The sequence below is a fragment of the Ambystoma mexicanum genome, chromosome 5p (genome assembly GCF_040938575.1).
Source record: "Ambystoma mexicanum isolate Mex_15411 chromosome 5p, UKY_AmexF1_1, whole genome shotgun sequence".
Lineage (NCBI taxonomy): Eukaryota > Metazoa > Chordata > Amphibia > Caudata > Ambystomatidae > Ambystoma > Ambystoma mexicanum.
Window position 1 is genome coordinate 47,079,117 of NC_090930.1, and position 25,417 is coordinate 47,104,533.

Below are 25,417 nucleotides of genomic sequence, written 5' to 3' on the forward strand. Positions count from 1 at the left end.
ACGGATACCTGTAAGTACACTAATCCATTACTCTGAGAGGGTAGTCCGTCACTGGGGACACGTCTGCCATTGGTCTTCTTGATGGCAATCCAGGCTCGCAGATGCAGTGACGGAAGCTGTTGGGTTCGGCTTGGTGATGGTTCCGTTCTCGAGTTTAGTGACTGCTCTGACAGACTTGCAGCTAGGGGGCCAGACGCCTCAGACTGCAGCCAGAGCTGGTCCCCCGATATGAAGCGACCTCCGTGATATGGAAAAGCAGATTAGCAGCAAAGGAAACTCTGGTTAGGTGGTTGCAGGTGAGATTAGAAGCTAAAGATCCAGCTGCAGAAAGGTACCTCTGTGCTTGAGAGCATCAACAGCTGGAGAGGCAGTCTTAGCCCACACAGCAATTTACAGGTCAGGATGGTGCAGCAGAGGCGCTACTGCGAACGTCGGCCAAGCTACAGGATGGTCCTGTGACACTTCAGATGGCTTTTGCTGACTGTATCCTTATGCAGGGGTTTAACCTGCATGGCACAGCCGTTTTGTGTGCATAAAACTCCGAATTGCATTATGCAGTTAAAATTAGATGATGTGAAGTGTGCCCATCTATCCGAAGGTAGATTAGCCCAATCCCTGCATTTGCGGGGACACCTCTAATGCTCTAGGTGTGTTGAAGTCTCGTGTTGGCTTTCCGCTTGACTCCTCCAGCTCTTCCTCCTGAAGTCCCCTTGTCTCTGGTTCGACCCTTGTGGGAATTTACAGGAAGTAGTCTTGTTCCTCAAGCATATCGTGGTGGGGCTGAACCCTTCCAATGCAGAATTTACCTGGGGGGCCAGAGTGCTGCCCTCCAACCATTTACCAAGATGAGACATCTTTCCGGTTCTGTAGTCTATACTCCAGCGATCGAGGCATCTGGCTCTTCCGCTCTTGCATGCAAGAGTTGATGAGGGCTACACTTCTTGTTGAATGAGATATTCCGCTTTGTGTTACCATAGAGCTCAAGTCTATCCTATTGAAGGCATGCCTCTAAACAACACAACAGAAAAAATAAAACCCACTAGGGAAAAAAAGGCCAAGAGATTCTTGCAAGGATAACACATTTTTAATTCAACAAAAAAAATAGGTATGCCAGCAAAGGACTCTGCTGCCCAAGAACGTTCTGCCCGAAAAGGGTGCAAGCAGAAGCTTAAATGGGGGCACAGTCATTCATATACAGTAAAAACCCACACAGCTGGCTGGTGTGACCCTATGAATGGTTGGCCTACTCCATAGGGGATGCCAGGCCATTGTCTCCAGCCCCGTCCGTCTTCCATCACGTATAACAATCCACGGCCGAGGAGCAGAGTTCCTAAAAGGGGAAAAACCCTCTATCATCCGACAAGACTACTCTGATCAAGCAACGCCATTCGCGAACCAAACCATACAATCAAAGACGATTTGGAGAATCGTCTTTCTCGCACCTAGCAGCAATAACCTGGAATGACCTACCAAAAAACATATGCAACACAAGGGATGATTTGGAATTCAGGAAAATGCTCAAAACTTCTTTGCTCTAGAACCAGAAGGAACGACTAGGAAGCGTGAACCCAATGGGAAACAAAAAGCTTAAGGAGAAACGCATGACCCTAACTTAATGTCCCCTAACCGAAGGGTGGCGGAGGACACCCCTACTACCCTTGCCCACACACAGCTCATCCAGAGGAAACTCTGGTAGTTAAGGACCCCCGAGGGGCAGGCAGAGAGTGACCAGAAACCTCGATCCCACTCGTCGCCAAAACCCAAGGCAGGGAACTCTCCTGCTCCAGCCAGGTAGACATACCACTAGAGTAACAGAGGAAAACTGCCCTCCTCAACATGCCCGCCAACTAAGCGTACAAACTACAATACCATACACCCAGGATAAACATGGATGTAAAGCACAAACGCAGTAACATAGGTAAGGAAAACCTGCTAACCCAACTGTAAAACCTCACCTTTTCCACATACTCTTCCCGTGTAGATACTCGCACAACCCCATCTCTGCACAGCATTCGGCACGCACTTCACCACATTGCAACAGACTAGCAACACAACTCCTCACAACAGCACATGGGAAGTGGCGTCAACCCGAAAACCGCACTCTAGCTCAGCCAAATGTGCAACCCGACATGAAGCTGCCAACATGATATCAAAACTCACTTTCTATTCCCACTACACCCTACTAACCCACCACATGCCACCCCCCCCCTTTTTTCACCACATCCTCAGTTTCAGATCCGCTAGAGCGCCTGGGGACCACTCCGGTGGTAACTGTGTGCAATTCAAAAACCTTTAATATTAAAGACCTGCGCAGCTGGTTGGTGTACGACCCTATGCATGGTCGGCCTACTCCATAGGGAATGCCAGGCCATTGGTTCCATCCCCGTCCGTCCGTCTCCCATCACATGGGGTCATCTGGGCTCATCTCCAGGGAACCAAGGTCGAAAAGACAATTAGTGCATTTATTGTAACAGTGCTACTCTAGCACCTGGCATGATCATGTACTGGTACTGTGGTGGGCTCGAGGTACCTGTGACCCACACACATTTCACTCATTCCAATTGCATCGTCCGGCTTTCGAGGCTTCCACCCTCGCATTGAACTATAATGTATCCTTCCTCGTACCTTGCAGTACAAATCATGTTTAAAGTAAAGATGGGGTTCTCTTAGATTGTTTATGGTTGGCTGGTTTATGATCGGTGGCCTGGGGTCAGTTGGGTCCTTGAGCTTGACAGTCGTGGGGGCTATAACTCGTAGTTCGCTGGGTGGGTGTTGGAGGCTTGCTCTGGCCTGTTGGGATAAAACATGCAGCGAGGCACCTAGCAATGTCTTGTGTCCTTGCAGAATACATTCTTTCTCGGGATAAACATATTGGCAACAGTTTTAGAACAAAGGAGGGTTTTTGTGGTAATTGGCAGTGCAGGTTTCATCAATGCTTGGGCCTATTTCAGTTTCTTCATCAGGTTTGCGGCCTGTGTCTTCACGCGCTGCCATTCAGGCCCTCTACGTCTGCCATAGGTACAAAATGAGGTTTGCTTATATGTACGCACTAAGGCTAAACGTCTAGAATTTGCATATTATAATAATGGTGTGGGATCTCTTAGTACACCCCACTAGCGCATCACAGGTCTCTTCATGGGACTCATCTTACCCTAAAGCACATGGGGGGGGGGGTGGAATATGTTAATTTCCTTCCCAACACAAGCTTAATACCAGAGGCTTCAGTTCATTGGAGTATGATTGGCCTTTCTAATGGCTGTCTTCCTCCCACGGTTGCCTCATCTTTTCAAAGGGCTCCTGAGCCAGTCATGCGACTGGTGATGCGCGACTGTGTACTCTGCCAATTCAACCTGCTTACAAACTGTAAACTCTACATAGCTGTACAGATCTGCCATACCAGGATTTGAATAAGGGAGATGCCTAAGATGTTGGTAGATCTAAGCGCATGTAGCGACTGTGGATAGAGGCATTTTTTAAGCTAAATTTAAGAAGCACTCTGAAACAGATAAAGATTTGAGCATTTCTACTCTTTTTGGTAAGCAATGACTGAATAGCGAATACTTCATTCAAATCGCTGGAAAAGGGGTAACTGTTTTAGAAACCATAGACAAAGCACTTGTGAAACACTGGCCAAGTGTCTGCTCTGTTTAATTCCATCTAGTGTGGCCTTGCCAAACACCTGTTCTTGTTTTCTGGGTTTTACGCTTTCTGTGAGAAGATGTCCAAGAAGCCAGCTCTTTTGATCCTGAATTTTATAACTACCCATCCTACTTGCTGTTTAAGTTTTCACCGTGAGCTCTTAGCTCAACACATTGCCCAATAGGCTTTGTGACTACTGGGGCCTTGGACCTAAATATCTCCAGCTTTCTCTTCTGAAGTATCTTCCTACTTGAGAACTTTGCTCCACCAACTCCCTGAGGGTCAGGAGCTTTTCCAAGCAATGTGTTGGGGGCAGATGCCTCTGGAACAGCCTCCCTGCCTCTGAAACCTGAGCAGAACCATCTCTGGTTCCGGAAGCAGCTCAAGACTTTTCTCTTTGCCTCTGCCTTCTCTCTCCCACTACCTTGCTGACCTCCTGTTGTCCTATACTGCATTGGCTACCCTCTGAACCATGGGCCCAGGTTGCTGCCCTCCCAGTTGCACCCTCCCTCCTCTGGCTACCCTGTGCTTGGGGCTGTATCTGCAATGGTTGTAGGTGAAAGGATCGACTGCAATTGATTTGAATGCAATAGTTTCGAGTCAAAAGGACTGAAGGAAAAAAAAGTCAATTCTTTTTTTTTTGGGGTTCCCACCCACCCCCTCAAACCCACGTTTTTGGTGGAAAACCCACTTTTTCTTTCCTATACAGAAGCCAAAAAATAAAAATACATTTTAATAAAGGCATTCGACCTTTTTTTTCGGTCCTTTTGACTCAAAACTATTGTAATTCGAATCAATGTATTCGACCCTTTGATTGGACACCATCTGCAACCCTACAATCCATGCCCCTTACATGCACTGGCCTAGCACCAGTTTCTGCAATTAACCCTTGCACTGCCACCTGCTTGCTGCACCTCTTGTTTCAATATCTGATCCTATGTCCTGCACTTGCTCCTCCTCCTCCCCCCCTTCCCCTGGCACTTCTCCCCTTCCCTCTCCCCTGCACTTGCACGATCTCATTGTCACTGGGCCTGGTAAGATTGGTATCTTGTTCCCCTGCCCCGCCTCGAAACACTTGTGTATAGGCGCAATATAAAATTAATATCATATCGTATGCTGAATTCAACCCACCTTGACTTAAAAAGCAGGTTGGATAATGGTGAGCACATATCTGAGGAGCTGTCCACCTACCTAAATATGGTTTCTTGTTTTGACTGTAGGAATACTTTCTCTTAGTCTTTTAGAGTATTGCCAAGTGTCTGTGGCTGTCCATTTCTGCTGCTTCCAATTCCCACTGTCTGATGCGCCTTTTTAAATGGCAGGTTCCTGAGCATGGGTGACTTACTTGGTGTCTGATAGCTGCTGAAAGAGAACTCACATTCCTGTTGCCCCTCATGCCTACCATGCTGTCCCTGCATGCAGTAGGAGAGGGTGACGTCACACCGAGCCCTCTGCAGGCTCTTCTTGGTGAAGCCTGAGATGAAGATTACGCCTCAATGGCCCTCTGAGAGCTGTTCACGTTTGCGCTACATTGTATTTTCTGTTGGTTAACAGACACCTGTTTCCAGGCTTCCTATTTGCCTGCTGCTGAGTTTATCATGTTCGCATACTGATTATCAGACCATGATCTGCTGTTTGACTGGCCTGCCTGCTGATTTAATTGGTTCAGTCTTGTAACTCTGACCATGATGCGCTCTGAGGCCTTCTTCCAATCGCTAGGTTGGGCTGGTCTTCCTACCACCGTCTCCAGATCCGGGACTGTGGCTCTTCCTGATACAGGGCAGGTTTACCTTCTACTGGCTTGCCCCCAGGGGCTCTTGGTAGATATAGACTGTTCACCTGAGCTGTCTATTTGGATCTTTTTGTTTTTGGTTGTCGCACACATATGGGCACCTGCCTCATTTGTCATGATAGTTCAGGGTATCCCTTGCAGCCCCTCTGTACCCCCTGTTCTCAACGGGCATTCTATCATCTTGTAGACCCGTTGGATCGTAGCCTGGATCTTCCCTTTGATTCTGAACTTTTGTTTCTAGCTTTTTCTTCCTGTGCCCCTTGGTTCCCATCATCCTGCTGTTTGGGACTGCTCCCTTTTGAAGACTTCTTTTTCTGTCACACATTTGCCATCTTCTTGGTTGTGACCTTGTGATACAGGCCTTTGAGTGGCACAGTTAAACCTTGGTTTCCCACTCCTTTCTGTTCCCATCAATGGTAATTTAGTGAATACAACTTAACTGCCATTTCCTTCTGCTAACTTTAACTCCTTTCCCTTTCTCCTGCATCCCAAGGAATCACTGTAAAATGCTTCTTGCCTTTGCTCTCATACACGGGACTTTCTACTCTCACCCAGGGGGTGTATGTGTGGAAAGTGCCGAAGAGCTGTGCTTCCGAACTATGGAACTAAATACTTGGCGGCAAAAACCATTGCACACATCTCATCCACGAATGAGATCCAAATTCCTAGAACTGAAACGGTTATACCAGGTACAATTGAAACTCTATGATTAAGGCGTTCCAATATGCAAGCTAACCTATCTCTGCACTGTACAGTCCCTTCACAAAATGTAGATATGTTAAGTACGACGAAGCCCCAGTGGGCGACTTGCCTCTGGATTCGGGGCAGACCACGTTCACCTGCATCTCTAAATCCAACCATTGTACGATCACTTAAAGCCTGACCCGAGGCCAGACCATTGTTAAGATATGGATATGTAATCTGTCCGGTTGTAGGTTTGCCAATATCAACCGTGGCTGGTCGGAAGGAGCTGGACATACGGTGGGCCTTTTCTTTAGAATTTCATTAAAAGAATATAAAAATGTCCATCTCTCTCTATCGCTATAGGGATTTCCCTACCCTAAAGGTGCTTGTCTGTCGTCAGGAAGTCCAAAGTAAATGTCACCAATCCAGAGCAAACTCTGACCGTACCACTAATATGGACTAAAGTAGGCCAAAAGAATGTCTCGCGCTCTGGTCGTTTCCCTTTTTGCCTTTTTCTCTTGCGACTTTCTCTGAGTTTACCTTGGTCCAGCTATAGGTCCCCTATACAAATATCTTTTTGTTCTTGCTTCTGGTTTCTCGACAAGGTTATAACAGTTTTTCTTTAGATATTCTCTCACTCTTCCCTTTTATTTTAGGTCTCACTTTCTTGATATCCAACCTTTCTGAGGTCTGGTGTGCCTTAATTTGAATTGGGGATAACCTCTCACGGGTTTCTCAACAGGATTACCCTCTGGTTATTTGGTTAATTTTGTAGTCTTAATTCACAACACTTGTTAAACTTTGTTTGGGAGTGTTCTCCCCATTCTTCAACAGTTAGGTCTGTTGCCCCCTCTAACCCCCCCAACACCCCTCTTCCCAGGGTATTCGCTTCCACGTTCTGTTTCACATTCAGTCTTATTCATCACATTCTTTACTCTTTCCTCATATGTCCAGTCATGTTGGGTCACTGTTCGAATGTCGCCCTCATGTCTTTTTCACATGTTCCTCTGTTAAGAACATTGTCCGGTGGCCTCCCGCTTCTCCCATTTACCCCAGTACCTTTGTTCTACGCACTGTCTCGGGTAAATTGTTTTGCTTTCTTGCTTCCAGGTCTCGGGTTTCGCATTCGTCTCGTTCTCAGCATTCCTGCACAATGCTGCGGTCAGTGGACGGTGGTGGGTTGGAGCTTTCAGTGCTCCCGTCTGCACTGGTCTCAGTGTTAGACTGGCACCTGGCCCACCACGATACTGTTGTGGTCCTGCCACCACGTTGGACGATTCTTCTCATCTCTTTCCTCCCAACGGATTCTGTTATCTGCCATGCCAGACCTCTGGCGTCTGACTGGCGTTTTCCGACTTTCGAATTTCTGCGGGCTCCACGGCTTCTCTCAGTTCCGCCTCTCCAAGGTGTAATTATGCCAGGGTTCTTATCCTGCACACAATACTCTCTCCTTCTGTGATAAACATGTCCCACTTACATACAAATCTCCCCTTAATGAAATATTCCCTTTTACTGCAGATGGCATGTTTGAGTCAACTTTGCCTGAAGCCAAATAGGAGGACACCGTGTTTATTATAGACGTCAGTCCCAAATATGCGGGTGAGGTGGTTGGCCTATGGAGTTCCTTGTGGTAATGATTGTCCCCTATGGCGGACACACCTGCCCAGACCTTTAGGGTGGGTCTTGCAGAGCAGGGGCACCATCCAATCCTCAAAGGGGGTGGCTCCCCTCTTGGGAGGAAGGACGAAAACCCTTGTTAATCTCACAACCCTTGACCCATCTTACTGTTCCCATTTTCCTTTACAATCTGCTTCCAACCCCCTTGCGTCCCACTCCGCCCACCCCTCCCCCATTAAGAGCTTTGGAATGACTTGCGTTTTGACACCATACAAAACTGCCATTGAAACTACATACAAGAATGCCATTGAAATTCAGAGGAAAAACATTCCACCTCTCCTGCCACATTGTGCCTAATCTGGACTATTCATCCTTTCTCACTAGGCCAGGGAGGTGAGCCTGCTAAGCAAGACCCTTCCTATGAGGAACTCCCTATCAAAAATACTTTGTCTATATATATATATATATATATATATATATATATATATATATATATATATATATATATATATATATATATATATATATATATATATACTGATGCTTCTGTTTTGGATTCAACAAATAGTGAAATTACGTCAATCTGTTTGCCTTCAGGGAATGCTGGATTCCCCCCCCCGAGCGCAACAGTCAAAGAGGAACGACTCCCCTTTCGTTTGTGGCAGCAAACATAGGTCACTTTGAAGGAGAAATAATCTTACGCAGAGCCGACTCTGACGGGAAGATGTCCTGTAGGGGCGGAGCCATACTAGATCGCAGAAACATTGGCACTTTGGGGAGCGTGCTGATTGCAAGGGATATCCTGGAAGGTTGGTTTCCTGAAGGGCAACTGAGCCGAGACGAGAACAGTAGTTCCGACTAACTTGGTGGCGTGACCACACCGAAGCCATGGTGGGCCTGGGGCCCTATAACCGACACAGAGCGACTCACTGACCTCACCATGAAGAGTGACAACTGCCGGGCAAGGAAAGGGAACAAATGCTCCCCAGAAGGTAACTGCGGAGAAAGTGGTGAACAGTTGCATCCCTGATTGCCGGAGAAGCCAAAAGGGTTAAGGGAACCTGCAAAACCCGTACGCTGGACACAGGCATGTACCCAGTTGAAACTCTGCTGAATCGTATTGGAGGGTATTGGAAGGTAAGAGGGCTTTGAAGAGCCCTAAATTGGGAAAACCGAAAGGTTTATGGGCCCCCTAGAAACTCGAACATTGGACACAGACCGACATTGGACACGGACAGACACCAAGGAGAGACTCTGTGGAACTAAACACATCATAGGCAGTGGGCTTTGGGGAGCCCTAGGGAGACAAATAACATTGAGAAAAACTGGGATCAAAGAGAACCTGTAGTGTTGAGCTGCTGAAAGTGAAACCAAGAGCAAATCCAAAAGACGAGGCCTAAAGGGGAGGAATCTCACTAGGAAAATTCTTTCCCTTTAAAGACCGGAAAGTATTGGTCGGTGTGCTAAGATTTAAGACTCGTCATTCAGAGTTTGAAAAGATGAACTGTATTGTGAAAAATTGATCATCTTTGCTAATTTGATGAACATTAATTATTAAGGAGGGACGTCAAAGCCCAAGTGAAAAGGCTACTGCTCTGGTCTAGTTTTTAGTTACCGTTTCTAAAGTGCCAGTGCCAGATAGTGAGTAGGTTTTGTACGGAGGACTATTTTGTTTTGGACACTTGACTAACATCCATGGTTTATTAGGTAGGGAATTAACCTCATAGCAGTAAGGTTAGATGGGCATATGCGTGTGTTCAAGGACATTCTAGTTAAAAAAGAAGTCCTAGTCCGACTGATTTGCCACAATTTGCAAACATAAATGACATGTACATAACCACATTTTTTATTGTGCTTTAAACAGTGAGACACAGTGAGAACGGTTATGTTCGTTTATATTTAGTATGAAGGTCAAGAGAAGAACCTGGAAATGAAAGATCTGATATCCTATGAGGATTACCATAGACTACATGAGCAGTGCGAGTTATTGTTTTACGATGCCGCTGGCACAGTTGTGAGTTGCTCTTATTAACCACAGTTGGTCATTTTTATTTGTGGGGCAGGGAGGGGGATTGTTGTGCTCAAGTCCCTTTAAGAAGGGTTTCCAGTTTCATAGGTTTAAGATGTGTGTAGACACACACCACAAGGACCATTATGGTGCTGATTCACTCATTGTGTTTTTATAGATCTATATAGCTATATCATAAAGCTTGTCCTTTTCATATGAATCATTGGCCATTTCTATCACACCTTTTCTTCCCTTCCTGATTTGTGCACCCTTCCCTGGTCTCACTACGCTTAGTTTACACAATACAGTCCTACGTTTGGTGTTTCTTGTTTTTTGAATGGCTTATTACACATGTCTTTAATACTATTTACTTCACAGGTTCCTCTCACCCCATCGATGATGTTCCGGTTTCCAAAAGGAAGTTGTCTTCAGTTCCGGTGCCACGCAGCGCTCTGAGCTCTAGACTGAAACCGCCTTCCAAAAGCAAGACCCCGAATTGGGACCCATCTCCAAAGCGTGCAAGATTAGGTAAAGGATGCAATGGGAGACGTGTTACTGATATAATTTAGAAGTCTATAACCCTGGGGGTTTGGAATAGGTGCTAATATGAGATGGTATAATCTATAATGATATGGGCTAGGAATAAGGTGCATCCCTCTCTGTACCTCAGACCCTCTCGTTAAGTGACTGATACCAGACCGTGCAGCAGCTATAGTTGTTCAACTATAGCTCTTAAGATGAGAAATAACTGTTTAATTATTCTTTTCGATTCAAAATGCATGCAAAATATGCATTTATTAAAACAGGAGTGTATGCATCAACAAAGGAAGAGCAATCCATGCCTAATTTGAATTGAATCCCCACCTCTCAAGACGACGCCTCATACTCGTTTTTTTTTAATTCAATTTTTTTGATTTTCAAGAAAACTGGGAGCATGCTATAATCAACAACTTTGGGCACAAGCCCACATGAGCAATACAAGGAGGCCCCCATTCCCTGATGTATTCTCTCTCCCTCCCTCCTCCCCCCAATCCCGTTGTCTCGGGACACAGGCACCTCCTGACCGTGGTGACTCTCTGTGGGTAGATCCGACCAGGCTGCGGGAAGTTGGTAACAAGCAAACTTCCATAACTCAAAGGCAATATGTTCTGTACTTAGGCAGATTATGGGCCGAGTGGGGAGCCTGTGTGAACTTCAGGTCGCTTCCTCTGTGTTGACAAACGCCTCCATGAATTGTAGCCAGTCAGTCTCTATCTGTGCACTAGAGCCCTGTATCGCTGCCGTGAGCCTTTCCATAAAATAGATGTCCTTGGCCACTGCCACCCATTCTCTCCTTGTGAGGAGGGCGGGCCTCTTCCATGTTCTGGCCCTAGTGGCTCTGGCTGCCAGTAGTAGGGAGTGTCAGGTCCGGGAGTTTTTCCCAATGTTCATCTCTTTGCCGCAGCCCGAGTATCAAAAGGACTGGGTCTAGTGGATAAACCCACTCTCCCACCTCCTTAAGCCAGCTGAGGACCTCTGACCAGTAGGTTTGAACTTTATTGCATGACCACCACATGTGCCAATAATTGGCTCTTTCTCCACAGCCGTGCCAACACACGGGGACCACGTCGGGGAACATCCTGGAGAGTGATTGGGTCATACTGCCACCTGTGGAGGAGTTTGATGGCGTGCGTCTTATATTGGCATGAGATCGATGTCTTGAACGCTCTCCTACAGAGTCGCCCCCAGAGGCTATCCCCAATTTCACAGCCCAGGTTCCTCTCCCATTTTCTTCTCAGACTTATCGTTGTTCCCTCCCGGAGGGGGGGGGGGTCATGAGTGCTCCATAGAGGAGGGAGATGAGCCCCTTCATTTCCACATGGGTATCTAGGATTTTCTCGACGGGGGTGAGCTTTCTTTGTATGCATGGCTTTAGTTTCGGCTTCATCAAGACTCCCTTAAGTCGTAGGTATAAGAGGAGGGGGAGAGCACACCAATTCCCAGCGCTTCCTTGAGTTCCTGAATGCTTATGAAGGTGTCCTCCCTCACCAGTTGGCTAACCCTACAGAGTCCCGCGTCGAACCAGGACTGGTAATGTTCATGACCTGAGATTTCTTCTAGCACTGGCGTGGACCAGATGTGGCTCAGTGGGGAGCGCCATGTGGTCACCCTTTCTCCACTGCCCTTTCCTGCTAGCGCTTTCCACATTGTGCCTAGTATTGGGTGGTCCTTAATTCTTTTTGGGAGCTTTTTTAATGGTACCCATAACCATTCCCCCACTGTGACTGGTTGCAGGTGGAAGTTCTCGAGGTAGACTTAGGATCCTCCCTGAGGTAGGGGGGGGGCCAGTGCCCTTAGTTGATCCGCTCTGTGGTAGGTCTGCAGATCCGGGAGGGCAACCCCGCCTCTTTCTCTGGGGAGGGTGAGTGTCTCGTAGCCTATTCTAGGTCTTTGGCCTTGCCATAAGAATTTTAGAAACGCGTTTTGGCCTCTATTAGGTAATTTTGTGGGGCCTCCAGAGGGAGCAATCTGAAACACATAAAGCGCCCTGGGGAGAAGGTTCATCTTTATGGCATTTATTCTTCCCATCAAGGATATTTGCCCCCTTCCCCAGCTCTCCATATCCCTGAATAAGTCATCGAAGAGCGGAGGAAGTTTGCCTGACTCGGGTCCTCGTTGGGTCTAACAATGTTGATCCTCAGGTATTTTATCCCCTCCGTGCAGATCTGGAGACCAAGCAGAGTGAGTTCCTCCAAATTTCTATCTGTGTCAGGTGCAAAGGGGAAGATCATGGATTTGCCTATATTTACCCTAAAGCCTGAAAACCTTCCGAATTGTTCAATCACCTGCAGAGCGGCTGGAACTGAGCTGGTGGGCTCTCTCAGGTGTAACAAGATATCGTCTGCGTATAGGCCAAGTTTAAAGGTACGGTCTCCCACATCAATACCCTGTACTCTCGGGGAACCTCTGAGATATTCCGCGAGTATCTCCATAGTCCTGGCGAACAAGAGCAGGGAGAGGGGGCAACCCTGCCTAGTCCCTCTTTGAAGGCTAAAAATACATGACAAGCGCCCGTTCACCGTGACTCTAGCTGATGGGGTCGTATATAGGACCTTGATAGCTTGCCGGATCCCTTCTCCAAGGCCCAGTTTCTTGAGTACTCCATGAAGGAACCCCCAGTCCACTCGGTCGAACGCCTTCTCCGCGTCGATGGCTACCAGGACCGGGTTATCCCCCTTTGGTGCTACCTCTCTCATAAGATGTAGAGTTTTTGTAAGGGTGTCCACCCCCTGCCTCCCCTGTATGAAGCTCACTTGATTGGTGTGGATAAGCCCCGGAATATGGCTGTCCAGCCTCGTAGCAATGATCCTGGTGAATAACTTGGCATCCACATTCAGGAGAGAAATTGGTCTATAGGACCGGCAATCTGCCGGGTCCTTCCCTTCCTTCAGGATTACCGTAATTAATGCTTTACCAAAGAATGGGGGAGCCCTCCCTGACACCATGATGTTGGAAAATAGACCTGCTAGGAACCCCGCCAGGTGGCCCGCGAAGGCCTTATAGAAGCCTCCAGTGAACCCATCCTCTCCTGGGCCCCTACCCAGTTTCAACCCAGATATTGCTCTAAGCACCTCTTCTTCTGTTATCGGGGCGTCCAGGGCGGACGTCTCTGGGATTCAGAGGACAGGGAGGGTGCCCCCATCCAGGTATGCCTCAAGTGCGTCCCCCTCTGCCTTCACTTCATTCCCGTAAAGTGACTCATAAAAGCCAGCGAACACCTCGGCTATGCCTTCCGGGTCAGATCTTTCCCCACCATCACCTCTCCCAATTATTGCCACCCATCTATCCGCCCGTTGGCCTCGGAGTTTAGCTGCCAGCAACGCGTTGGCCTTATCGCCTTTTTCGTAGTATCTTTGGTGCAGATTTTGGCGGCCCGCTATGATTTTGCCCATTTCCATTTCCCTCAGTTCTTGTCTCTTCCCTCGTGCAGAGTCTGGGTCCCCCTCCCTCGCTTCCTCTCCCCTCTGACCTCTCCAGTTGAATTATCTCTGATCTCAGTCTGTGAGTCAGGAGGGTCCTCTTTTTGGATGCCCCTTCACTAATCGGCCTACCCCTCCAGGTAGCCTCGCCGCCTCCCATACTGTCTCCCAGTTGACTTCTCCAGTATCATTCAGCTCAAAGTATTCTCTTATTGCCGTAATCATTTCCTCCTTCAAAACTGCGTCTCTAAGTAGAAAGTCATTACATTTCCATAGGGATTCCCTAGGTTTGAGGCCTGATCAGCAAAAATTTGACCAGACCAGGTCATGGTCTGACCAGCTGACCGGGCGGAACTCGCAAGAGTCTACCCTGCTCATGTGCTAGTGTCCCGTGAGTATATAATCTATTCTCATCCTAGTGCCATGGACTGCGGAATAGAAGCTATATCCTAACCTAATTGGGTGTAGTTCCCTCCATATGTCCACCAACCCATGCTCCCACATTAGGTCACGGAACCCCCCATTGGGTCTTAAACCCCCCCCCCCCTATTGCCCGGCTGGATGGTCTTCCCGCTATGGTCCAACTCCCGGACAGCCCACATGTTGAAGTCCCCACCCAGGAGCAGGAGCCCCTTCGCTTTGGCCATCACTTCTCCCAGGGCTTCTTTAGTGAATTCCATCTGGCCCACATTAGGGCAGTATATAGCTGCCAGGGTGACTCTGGAGTTATGCAAATTACCCGATACCACCACGGCTCTTCCGTCCTCCCTTCCCCAACTCACTATCTCCGTAAGCTTATGATTCCTGTGAAGTACAATGCCTAAGCCCCCTCTTTGTTTTGCCGGATGCCCAAAAAGTCTGTCCCACATGTGCCAGTGCGATGGCCCTCTCCTCCCCCCTAACTGTTCTGGTTTCTTGCACAAAGAGAACATCTATCCCCGCGTTCATTTCCTTCCCCAAAAGGGAGCGCTTTGCTGGGGAATTAAGTCCCTTCACATTGAGGGAGCCCATCCTAAATGTCTCGACCCGGCCCCTCTTCTCATTGTTTGCCATAAAATGTTTGCCTTGTACTAGTCTTCCACCCAGTCCTGTGGGAGCTACCTCATCCCTTTTCGGAGCTGGATCCCTGCTGAACCCGAGAACCCCTACCCCCAACTCCTTCCCCACCCCCCACTCTCCCTTGTTCATGACACTTGCCAACGGGCAAGCCACCAGGGTGAGTGAATGTCCGTCCACTGCCGCTCCCCTAGTTAACTTCGTGTCCCCGGCCGGGGATGCTTGGCTATAGGTTTTGCACTTCCTGGCAAGATGTCTATAAAGCAACTAGTCCTCTCCTGCATTCATCGTCGGGGATATTTGGTTTCTTAAATTTTCTTCTGCCCTTTGTCTTCTTCTTTGTGTACCAGGGGCCCTCCGGTTCCCTCCTGGTTTCTGGCAATGCTTGTATTCCCTCCTCATTTCCTTCTGCCGTAGCGTCCTCCTTGAGCACATGCAGCACTTGTAAGGCCTCCTTACCACTATTCACTCTATAGTTTACGCCGGCCAGTTCAAAGGAGAGGGCAAATGGGAAGGACCATCTATCTAATGTCCTGGCTGGTGAGCCACTGGGTAAGCGGGTGGCACTCTCTCCTGCGGGTGAGGGCGGAAAGGTCCTGGTAGATCCTGATTGTATCCCCTTCGAAGACGAAGCTCCCCAGCCTTTTTGCCTTTTCCAGAACCTCCATATCCTCGCTATAGTGGAGGAATCGTACCACAATCGTTCTGGGGCCTCCACCGCCTCCACCTCGGTGTGCTCTTTCTAGCTGGACTTCCTTACCCCCTTCTGTCGTGAAGAGTTGGTTTATCAGACCTTGGACTTTCCTCCCCATGTTCGCCGATGTTTCACCTCCTTGTTGAGTCACGCCCATAATGCGTAGATTGTTTCGGCGTTCCCTGTTTTCGAGATCATCCATCTTCAGGGTTATGTCCTCTCCCTCATTTCTAGGTCTGTTAGCCTCACCTCATGTTTCATGTCTAGCTTGTCAGTCTGGAGGTGGTTGTTTTCCATTCCCTCCATTTTTTCTTCTAGGGTTTCTTCTTTCCCTCCGAGGTCATCTATTGAGGCCTGTATATCCGTCCGGATTGCTTTGATCTCCACGAGAATGTCCTTATTCAGCTTTTGTGAGCGCTGCAGCGGGGGGGGGGGGGGATCACCACCTGTGGACATGACGACTTCTTGGGCCTCACTGGGGGCTATGTGTGATCGACGGAAACGTTGGAGCGAGAGGATTGCCCTGGTAGGTGTAATCTGCTCCAGGTTCTTGCTATCTGGGTGCACCTTAGCGTGGTGCTACTCTCAAAGTTCGCTAAAGCGGATTCCAGTGTTCCCCTCTGCGGTCCCAGCCCCTCTTCACTCCTGATCGCGGGCCTTTGTGTTGGCTCAGAACGGTGTGGGGGCACCAGCACTAGCCTCCGGGCCCTTCCCCTCCTGATGGGTAGCCGCTACTCGGTGCGGGAGGAGAGAGAGGGCCCCCCCACTATTAACTAGCACATGAAGTTTGAGCTTGCCCTGAAGAACCTGGTCGATAACCACGAACACACCATCGAAACCGGTCGACCTGACCTGTTGTGGCTCCACCACAACTTTTTACGATATCCCCAAGACCAACAGAGGATACCACACGAAACTACACTCAAACCCCAGAAAGCATGGGTTTTGAGCACATCCCATAGTCGGTGGGACTGTGCGTTTTTAGGAAAACTTGATGACGTTTGATGTACATTTTTGGGCAACTACCCATCTGCAAAAGAACTCTTGAGTCACCAGGGTGAATAAATCATAAGGAAATCGCGATGCCTCCATTTTTTGCACTTGTGATCACCAGCCCCTTAGGCCTTGACCACGAGATTTAATCCTTCTCTCATACTTTTTTCTTAACACCGCTGGTTGCCCCACCCTTGTCCCCCTTTCTCCCTCTTGACATGCTGTTGGTTACCTTGCCACTCGCACTAGCAAGATCACCACAGACACATAGTGGAACTCGTCACCCCCCTCCCCTCCAGACCGGCATTAGATCCATCACCGCCTGTGGTTCGACTACCCACTAGATACCACCCCCACCCCTCGGTTCCCCACCGGTGGGGTCCAGGTATCTCAACAGAGGGCCAGTTTAGCTTCCTATCCTGTGTCCAACGCGTAGGACCACCTCCTAAACACCACTATCAGTTGTTCCGCCTAGCCTTGCAAACAGACCTTTACCCCAGTGAACCGTTCTTTGTGTACCAGTATGTTCCTACGGTTTAGGAAGGCAGTTGCCACCCCGGCTCAAAGGGCGCCTCTGGATTTGTGTTTTCAGGCTGAGGTTTATTGCTGGGTTGTAAATAATACAGGTGGCGGGCCGTGGCCTTGGGTGCTGCAGGGGGAACTACAAATCCAGCCAAGTTGGGGGAGGTGGAGCAGCGCGACACAGGCCTCTGCTTTTTCGTCTGGCGGGCTTCGCTGGGAGGGAGGGGGAATGGCCTTTTGCATGTGCTCACAAAGGTATTTTCCTCGTGTGTTGCTGATTTTAAGTGGAAGAAGCATAACCATTCAAATAATACACAGTACTAATTGAGTCATTCCAAAACTCACGTTTTAACATTGCTAATGCCTCTTATATAGCCGATCCGAGCACATTACTTGTACACTATGTTTTTGCCAACGACAACATTTTGTTACATGCTTATACATTCGCGATAAGTGAGGTAGTAGTAAGGTTGGTGGAGCACATAGAAACAACTGGCCACTGAGACTGACGGCAGTGGCATATAGTGGGCTTGGACACACACGCATATGGTGCATTTTCGTGCACCCTTTACACGAGCCCTCAATATGGTTGCATTTGTCTTTTCTTTGCACTCTAGCAGCATTAGTTCGGTTATGGCGCGGGACCGTGGGGTGTAATCTTTTCAGTGAAACACATAACAAAAAAGCCCCGGGGACGCTTTTACTATTTGCGCATAACTGCAGGGATGTGGGTGCTTCATTCCTAATGTCCTATGAGCACACATTCTGCCATATTTATACATTTTACAGGTTTTTTAGTCAAAGAGGTTGTGGAGAGAACGCTTCCATCGCAGGTAGTTTTCTCATTAGTATTTGGGAACTTTGCTTTTATCAAATGACCATTTTACATTTCTTTTTTCCACCCAGGCCCTGCTGGCCGGGTCATGCTGGGAGCAGCGATACACTGCGGAAGGTGAAATGTTAGTGTTAGTATCTTACACTAGCTCATGTCCGTCTTGTTCGTGGGAACGGGCTCTCAGCAGATATGCCAGAGAGCTGTGGCCGCAGGGATAAATGACACTCTCCAAAGGTGGGGGCTGCGTTGCGGTGCGCAGGGCTCAAACCATCTTCATTAGACAAAATGGTTTCCGAGGCTTAGCTAAATTCAGCAGGTTTGGTCAATGTCTTCGGCAGGTGATCCACCCACCATTTGGGCCCTGGTGGTAGGGAGGTGACCCCTGACGAGCCATGGCCCTCACCGGGGGAGAGGATGCATGGGAGGGGGGTCTTTTGGACCAATCCTCCCCTACAGTTCTCAATCCTGTTCAGGGTGGTGTGTACCTAGTTAGCAATTGTTTGCTAGGTTTGTGGGGCGTCCTCCCTGATCAAACACTTTTATCAGGCTGGGGAGAGTTGACCAGTGTTTGTCAGCTGACAGGAAATGGGGTGGGAGGAGTTGTCTGGCCTCAGTCCACATTCCTCCATGGGTATGGCTGTTGTTTGGCAGATTCTGGGTGTCTGGCTGTCCACTGCCGCATAGCCCTCTCAAAGTTGGATGTTGCAAAGTCATTTATTGAAGGGATTGGCTAATCCCCAGCCTGATTTCTGTATTTTATAAGGGGATACTGGACCCAGGAAGCTATCTGACCACTGGATCCTGCAGCGAGCTAAAGTTGACTACCAAGGGATGCTGAAGGACTGCTTCTGGAACCAGAATTGATTCAGCGAACATCACAGCATTTTTAACCTAGATGTTCTACTCCGCAGGAGAGCCCTTTCTCATGGCGCATCCGTCTCTTTGACTGGCGGACCCATCTGTTCAAGGTGCATCTCCATCCACACGTCAAAGAGTTTTGCAGGGTTGCAATTCACCTGCATCACCTGGAACCAGCTTTTCCCTGCTGCAAGAACTTCTACCCAGCCTGGGGGCTAGGATCCTATTCAGCATCTTAAATGCTCTGCAGTAACTCTTTTGTACTGACCTTTACCAGAAGTACAACCTCCCATCTGCAAAGGCCCTACTGACCTTGTCTGGCATCAATTAACAGTGTATCCATGCAGTCATCCATGAAAGTCTGTGCAGTGTCTTGGCACCGATCCAGGGTGACGCCACTTCAGCCTGTGATCTCCCTAGGAAACAAAGCACCACAGCCAATCCATGCCCTTGAACTGACGACCCAGCATGACCCCAAACAGGGGTAGGCACGTTTGTTTTTTTTTTTTTACAAGTGATTCTCCATCTTCTGGGGGAGTGCCTACCTTTGTGGTATTTAAGGGGCTCAGAGCCCTTATCTATTTGACCACGTCCATCTCTATTAGGTTGCAATGGGTGTGAAGTCCTACTTGGCTTTCACTCCAGGTTGTCCAACTCCAGGCCTCGACAGCTGGAATCAATATTGCAGTTAGACCCTCCTAGGAGGTACAGCGAGATTGGAGGATATCTAGCGCAGAGGCGAGAAGCTGTTGACTGTAATGTGAGAACCGGAACGGACGCGTCCCAGTCCGATTCTGTGTCCAGGCCGACCTGGAGATCTGGAGCAGCGGGAGTCCTGGTGCAGGAAGCAGCTGGATGGAGTGGTTGTGGAGAAACGTGCAGCCTGCCCATATCAAAACGCTGCAGAGCTGCCGAAGCAGCAGGCGAGCGAGATAAGCCAATTAAGTCATCAGGAAGTGCCCAAACCCAGCGAATGAAGCTGCAGACACACAGAAGGTACATGGGCTGTCGGGGACGAAAAAGGACAAGAGGTTTCTAAACGAGGGCTTTGGACCCAGATGCAATACAGAGAAATACCCTAGGTAATGGTACCTGGTAGGAAAGTGATGGTGATTGTTCAAGACTTTCTCATTGATAAAGTTAGTCTGGGGAATCCGACCTATATCCCACCTATATCGCACTTTACGAGGGTTTTTCCTGGCTCAAAAAAACAAAGGAATGTCCATGTCAGAATGTCCAAAACGGGTTCTCCGTCCTGTGTCCAAAACCCTGACCTGACCCTCACACTAAACTCAATCTAACGTCAAGGAGAAAATGTCTTTTAGCTGATCGCCTGCAGCTACTTTGCAAAGGTACAACACACAGTTCCAAAGTGCAAAATAAACCAACAAAGTTCAAAATAAACCAACAAAGTTCTCCAAGATAAAGGGGTTCTTCCTGGATTTCTCTGTTTTCAATGTTCTTCACTTTCAAATTACCATACTCCACCATCTCAAGGGGATGACTTTTTTTCAGAGTTTCTTCCGGTTTACACAGTTCATCAACTCTAGATACACGATTTCTCCCGCAATCTCCTTTTAGGTTATACCATTTCACAATTCAAAGGGGTATGACCCTTTCTCTTGATGTTCACAGTTCCACAATTTGCAGACTCAAGGTGCTTGCCTCTGATCTTTCTTAGCTGTTTCACAGTTCAGAATTCACAGGCTCGAGGGTTATGCTTAGTCCCCTGAGTTTTCTTGACTTTCTCACAGCAAAAAGGGTAGGCAGACTCCCTTCCCCTAGATGCCACACATTTGGGGAATTGCTGCCCCTTTTCCAACATCAGCAATCTTGATTGGATGCGAGTCCCAGACTCGCTGTATGCCTGCTTGCCAGGATCATCTTAATTGGTTCAGTATTTGGGTGCCGGTCCAGATTTGCACTTTTCATCCGTAATCACCTTCTCTTTTTATATAGTTTCAAGATTCTTTAATTATATTTTTCATATATTGGGTCAGTGACCACTTTTCCTTAGTCTTGTTCTCGTTGCTCAATCGCCCTGGTGTTCCAGCTCCCTTGTTTGGGCTTACCAGGTTCATCAACGGTATGCGGCATTCGCCATGAAGCGCCCTGGGTCCACGCCTCACACTCTGGGCTCACTGGTTTCCATTGGCTGATTCAGCGCCTCGCTGTTCTCACTGCGGCTTGCTTGCCAGCTGGGCGGGCATACCACCTGTTCTCCAGTTCCCACTTTGCATTCTTCGCCTGACAGCCCCAGCTGTCTGTGGCAAAAGCGCGGCAAACCTTCTTCTTCCAGACTTCTCCACCGGCACATCCAGCAGCTTCGCCGTTCCCATTACAGCCTGTTGTCCTTCGGTGTCCTGTCCAAATTCGAGAGGAGTCTCCTTTTCTCTCCAGGTGTGACATTTAAAAAATACTGGCATTTGTTCATCTTTTCCAACAAATGGAGCATATCATTTGTTTTCTGTTTCTAGTGATCTTCATTACTCCAGTCTTCTTCCTTGTCTCAGTGTTATCAAACAAAGGGGAATGTAAATACAGTTGGTGATTGGCCATGACTGGAGGTTCTACACCCACACTACAGTATGCCATACAGGAATCGATAGGAAAGTGGGTGTTACAGAGGCTAAAGAAACAGGGTAATGCCTGCCTTGACCTAGCGGGTCTACAGCGCGGGATGCGCTGTAATCTTCCCGCATGTGGTCCCCCTATAGATACCCAGTTTCCATTTGTCTAGATGCACACCTAGGTCTTTGCGACCACTTTGGATCAATTTAAGAAAATGTAGGATGCGAGGGAGACGAACAACCTTGACACTAGGTTGTATGATCAAGTAGAAAGACAGCAGATGTCTACATACTTGTGGAACACTCCTGTCCCTTGTACACCTGTGTGTATTGTGATACAATAAAAATGTTAGGTTTATATACCTTGAGTTTAATGAGGCATTCAATTATCTATTTTCAAAAAAAATGTTTTTTATATACAAATAGAAGTATTTATAATGAGTTCATGTAATCAGTCTTTCTTTGATCATTCAAGTTCAACATGTATTCTTAATTTATCTGGCACACAGAATATCGCCAATAATCTTAATATGGAACCAAATTATTGATACATATAACAAGAAAATTGGTGTTCTTTCACTGTTGCTTTTGCTCTACGCGTTTCAGGTACTTAGGAGGATTGTGTCAGTAGAAGAAACTTTGGCAGATGAAAACCTTAAAATGGCAGAGTAGAACAGGAGAGGCTATCCGAAGGAGGTGCTGGAATCAGCCTGGCAGAAAGTGGGTAATCTAGACAAGAAGGATCTATTAACTTCAACAACCAAGAGAAAAGAAGTGCCTTTTCTGTACGCACTCGGGTGCTCCAGCCAGAGTCACCACATTACGAGACTGATCAAAAGGAACTGTAGATTCATAGAATTGGATCCACAACTACAGGTACTCTTTTCTAAACCCCCCATTATCGCTTACAAGAGACGACAGAACCTTAGGAATCAGTTAGTGAAGGCAGAGAGACCAAAAGCAGACAGACGCTGAAGAAAAAGACTGGCACATTTCCCTTATTGAATTGCAACAACGTAATGAAAGGAAGTTACATAAGGCACCCACTTAATGGGACCAAATCAAAACGGTGTGATTTTGCCGCTTGTGAGTCGATCAGTGATTTACAGACTCGGCTGTCCCTGTGGAAAAGTTTATGTGGGACACACTATGGAGGGCAAAGGAACGTTGGAATGAACACAAGAGCAACATCCGTACGAAGAATGCCTGATCACCAGTGGCCAAACATTTTACAGAAAATAGGCACACAATGGCGCAATTAAGTGGTAATATTGAAAGTAGAGAACAAATCCGAGGTGGGAATTTTGGAAAAAGAATGGACCAAAGAGAACTGTTCTGGATAGAGAAGCTAGATAGTCTAGCCCCGGATGGGAAGAATGAGGACTTCAGTTTGGGTGCTATTTTTATAGAACACAAAGATTACCGCAAGTAGAATGTAGATCACATGTTGACCAGAAAATAACCATCAGAAAAGGGTCTATTTCATATACACACAAGGATTACCCCAAGTATAATGTAGGCAACAGGCTGATTAAGCAACAACGGTGAAAGAAGGGTCTGGAAAGTGAACAAGAATTGACTAGTAAGGTCTAGGAAATTAACAATAATTGACTGTCTAATAGATGATACATGCAGATAATATACAGACCGTGTATGATTTGTATTTGCATGCCCAAGTGAACATTTGTAAGGAACATGTTACATTGCAAAAAGATCTACAGAATGTTAGAATGCATTGAGAAACACATGGAGCAACAACAATCGTTAAGAGAAGGGATGAGAAAATGAGCATCAATTACATGGAGATAATATGCAAACCATGCTTGATTGGCATAACATTGGTAAGTAATATGTTACATTGCACAAAGATCTACAGAATGTGAGCATGAATTGATACATGTCAATCTGTACATTCAAACGGATTCACTACATCTGAATTACATCTTGAACATTAGTCCTGTAGAGTATACCAACTAGATATGACTAGACCACATCAACCATAGTCCTGAATAGTACTAACGATAAGTTAGGTTACAGAATACCGGCTAGAACAATATAATCGTAAACAACAAACCTGCAACATAATCAGAGCACAATGGGGACGGGACGTCTCAACATAAATAGTGGCCATTTTGTGATAACCGTGGTTAGACATGCCACAGATTCGAGAGACCGATCGAAGGAACATCTAGAGACAAGTCTCTTCCAAAAGAGGGGCACCAGCTCTACTTATGGGGAGACGGATCTAGGGATTTATTGGAATAGGGATAAGTTATACTGACATACAGTGCCTCCTTAGGTTACTGTAACAGGTAGAATTGGAATGCAACCCGATGGAAGACAGCAAGATTATGTATATAGCAACCTTGGAAACATTGGAGAGCTCTGGTGAGTTTTGTGCCGACCTCAAGTAGCAATAATTGGATGTTATTTCCATCACCATACAGTTATCAGTGGACATTTTATATTACCTTGAAAAACAATGTTACTAATGAAGAGAGGTTATCGTTTAGCTTTAGGGAGATTACCCGGTTGGAAGAGAGAGAGAGAGATCATCTGGAAATTATAGAAAGCTCACACAGGAAGATATCCAGGTGATTATCAAAAAACATGAGATTTGATGACATCAGCAAAATGAAATGGGAACTGATAGAAATATTTTCTATAGAGGGAATTAACAGAAAGATGCTAGTGACAGCAGTGAAGTTGAATATATACCTCCTGATGAAGGGAAGCCTTGTTTCCGAAACGCATTGAGCAAAGGTAACAGTGAACGAACACACATTTTCTTGTTTTATGTATCAATAATTTGGTTCCATGTTAAGATTATTGGCGATATTCTGTGTGCTAGATAAATTATGAATACATGTTGAACTTATACAATCAGACTGATTACATGAACTAATTGTATATATTTATATTTGTATATAAATAAAACTTTTTGAAAATACATAATTGAAGGCATCAAATTAAATTCACAAGGTATATAAACCTAAAATTCTGATTTCTCCAGCATGGGGTCTGGCATGGATTCACATGCTCATGAATATTCCCCGTCGTCAGGCTGGGAATCCTCGGTAAAGAAAAAACCAGTATCGGTTTCGTTTCTGATCTGTCTTTCGTAGTAATAACCAATCACTGGTCTCTGCGTCATACTGACCACAGCCAATGACTGCCCTCTACCTAAGCACCGCCTCTGGCAGCCATCTTCAGATTTTTACCGCACGTTCATGTGTTGGGATCCTCGTGCTATTGCTCTCGAGCGTTAGTGCTATTTTTTCGCGCTTTTCACAAAAAACTTCGATTCTTTCGGTCAAAAGAGCCTCAAGCTCCACCGATCCTACATCCGATCAACGGGGACCCGTGTCGGATTCATCTGTGCCCCTCAAGGGTGAAGATTTCGTCGAGCTACACTTCGGAGGACTCCAGAAGCTTCTCAGGCCCGGTCTCGGAGATGGCCCAGGAGAAGGGAAGCTCGACGCCCGGAAAGCTGTTCAGGGTCTGCCCTGGATGCCAGCTGCAGAACGTCTTCAAGGAGGACGAACACTCTTTCTGCCTTTACTGCCTTCATGAGGACAAGACGCACGTGGAGAAGGACTGTGCGTTTTGCGGCAACATGTCGGAACGGACCATGAAGGACCGCCATCAACGTCTCGCCAACTGGCTGGAGGGTAAGAGCCCGTCTGGCGAGAAGAAGAAGAAATCCGAGCGGTCTTCTAAGACCTTTGAGGGCGCCCCGGCGACGGGGGCCCAACATAAGGCCAAGCACCGCGAGTCCGCTGGCACCGGGAGCGCCGAACGGTCGGGCTCTACGGGCGCCAGGCAGGGCGCACCCTCCCCGGCACCATCAACCACGAGCCAACGCTCTGGGTCGGGTAAGAGGAAGGCCGAGCACCCGGCGAAGCTCCTGGAGAGGCCCCGGTCGAGCTCTAAGGCAGAGGAGGAGCGTGGCAGTGCCCCCTCCCTCAAGGATAAGGCGGTGAGCGCACCTAAGGTGGTGAAGGCCTTGATCCATCCGACCAAGCCCTCTATCGAAACGGTCGCGGCAGCCCTGGCTCAGCCTGTGGTGGCTGCACCAGTGGTGGCGACCTCAGGGCCCAGAATCTCCCTGCCTCCTCGGAGGGAGTCTTCCTTTGTGCCCATCGATAGGACCCCCGTGAAACCCTCCGTAGGGAAGAAGGGGGGGCAGG

General features: G+C 47.6%; 1 protein-coding gene across 3 annotated transcripts in view; it reads left to right on the top strand.

The window, feature by feature from the left end:
• LOC138480706 (mucin-2-like) overlaps window positions 1–25,417 on the top strand; it is a 610,165-nt gene that overhangs the window by 291,888 nt on the left and 292,860 nt on the right. For all 3 annotated transcript variants that reach the window (XM_069612406.1, XM_069612407.1, XM_069612405.1), the window contains one exon: window positions 10,119–10,268. In XM_069612406.1, coding sequence (XP_069468507.1) covers window positions 10,119–10,268 — 150 coding nt within the window. The remainder of the gene's footprint in view (window positions 1–10,118; window positions 10,269–25,417) is intronic.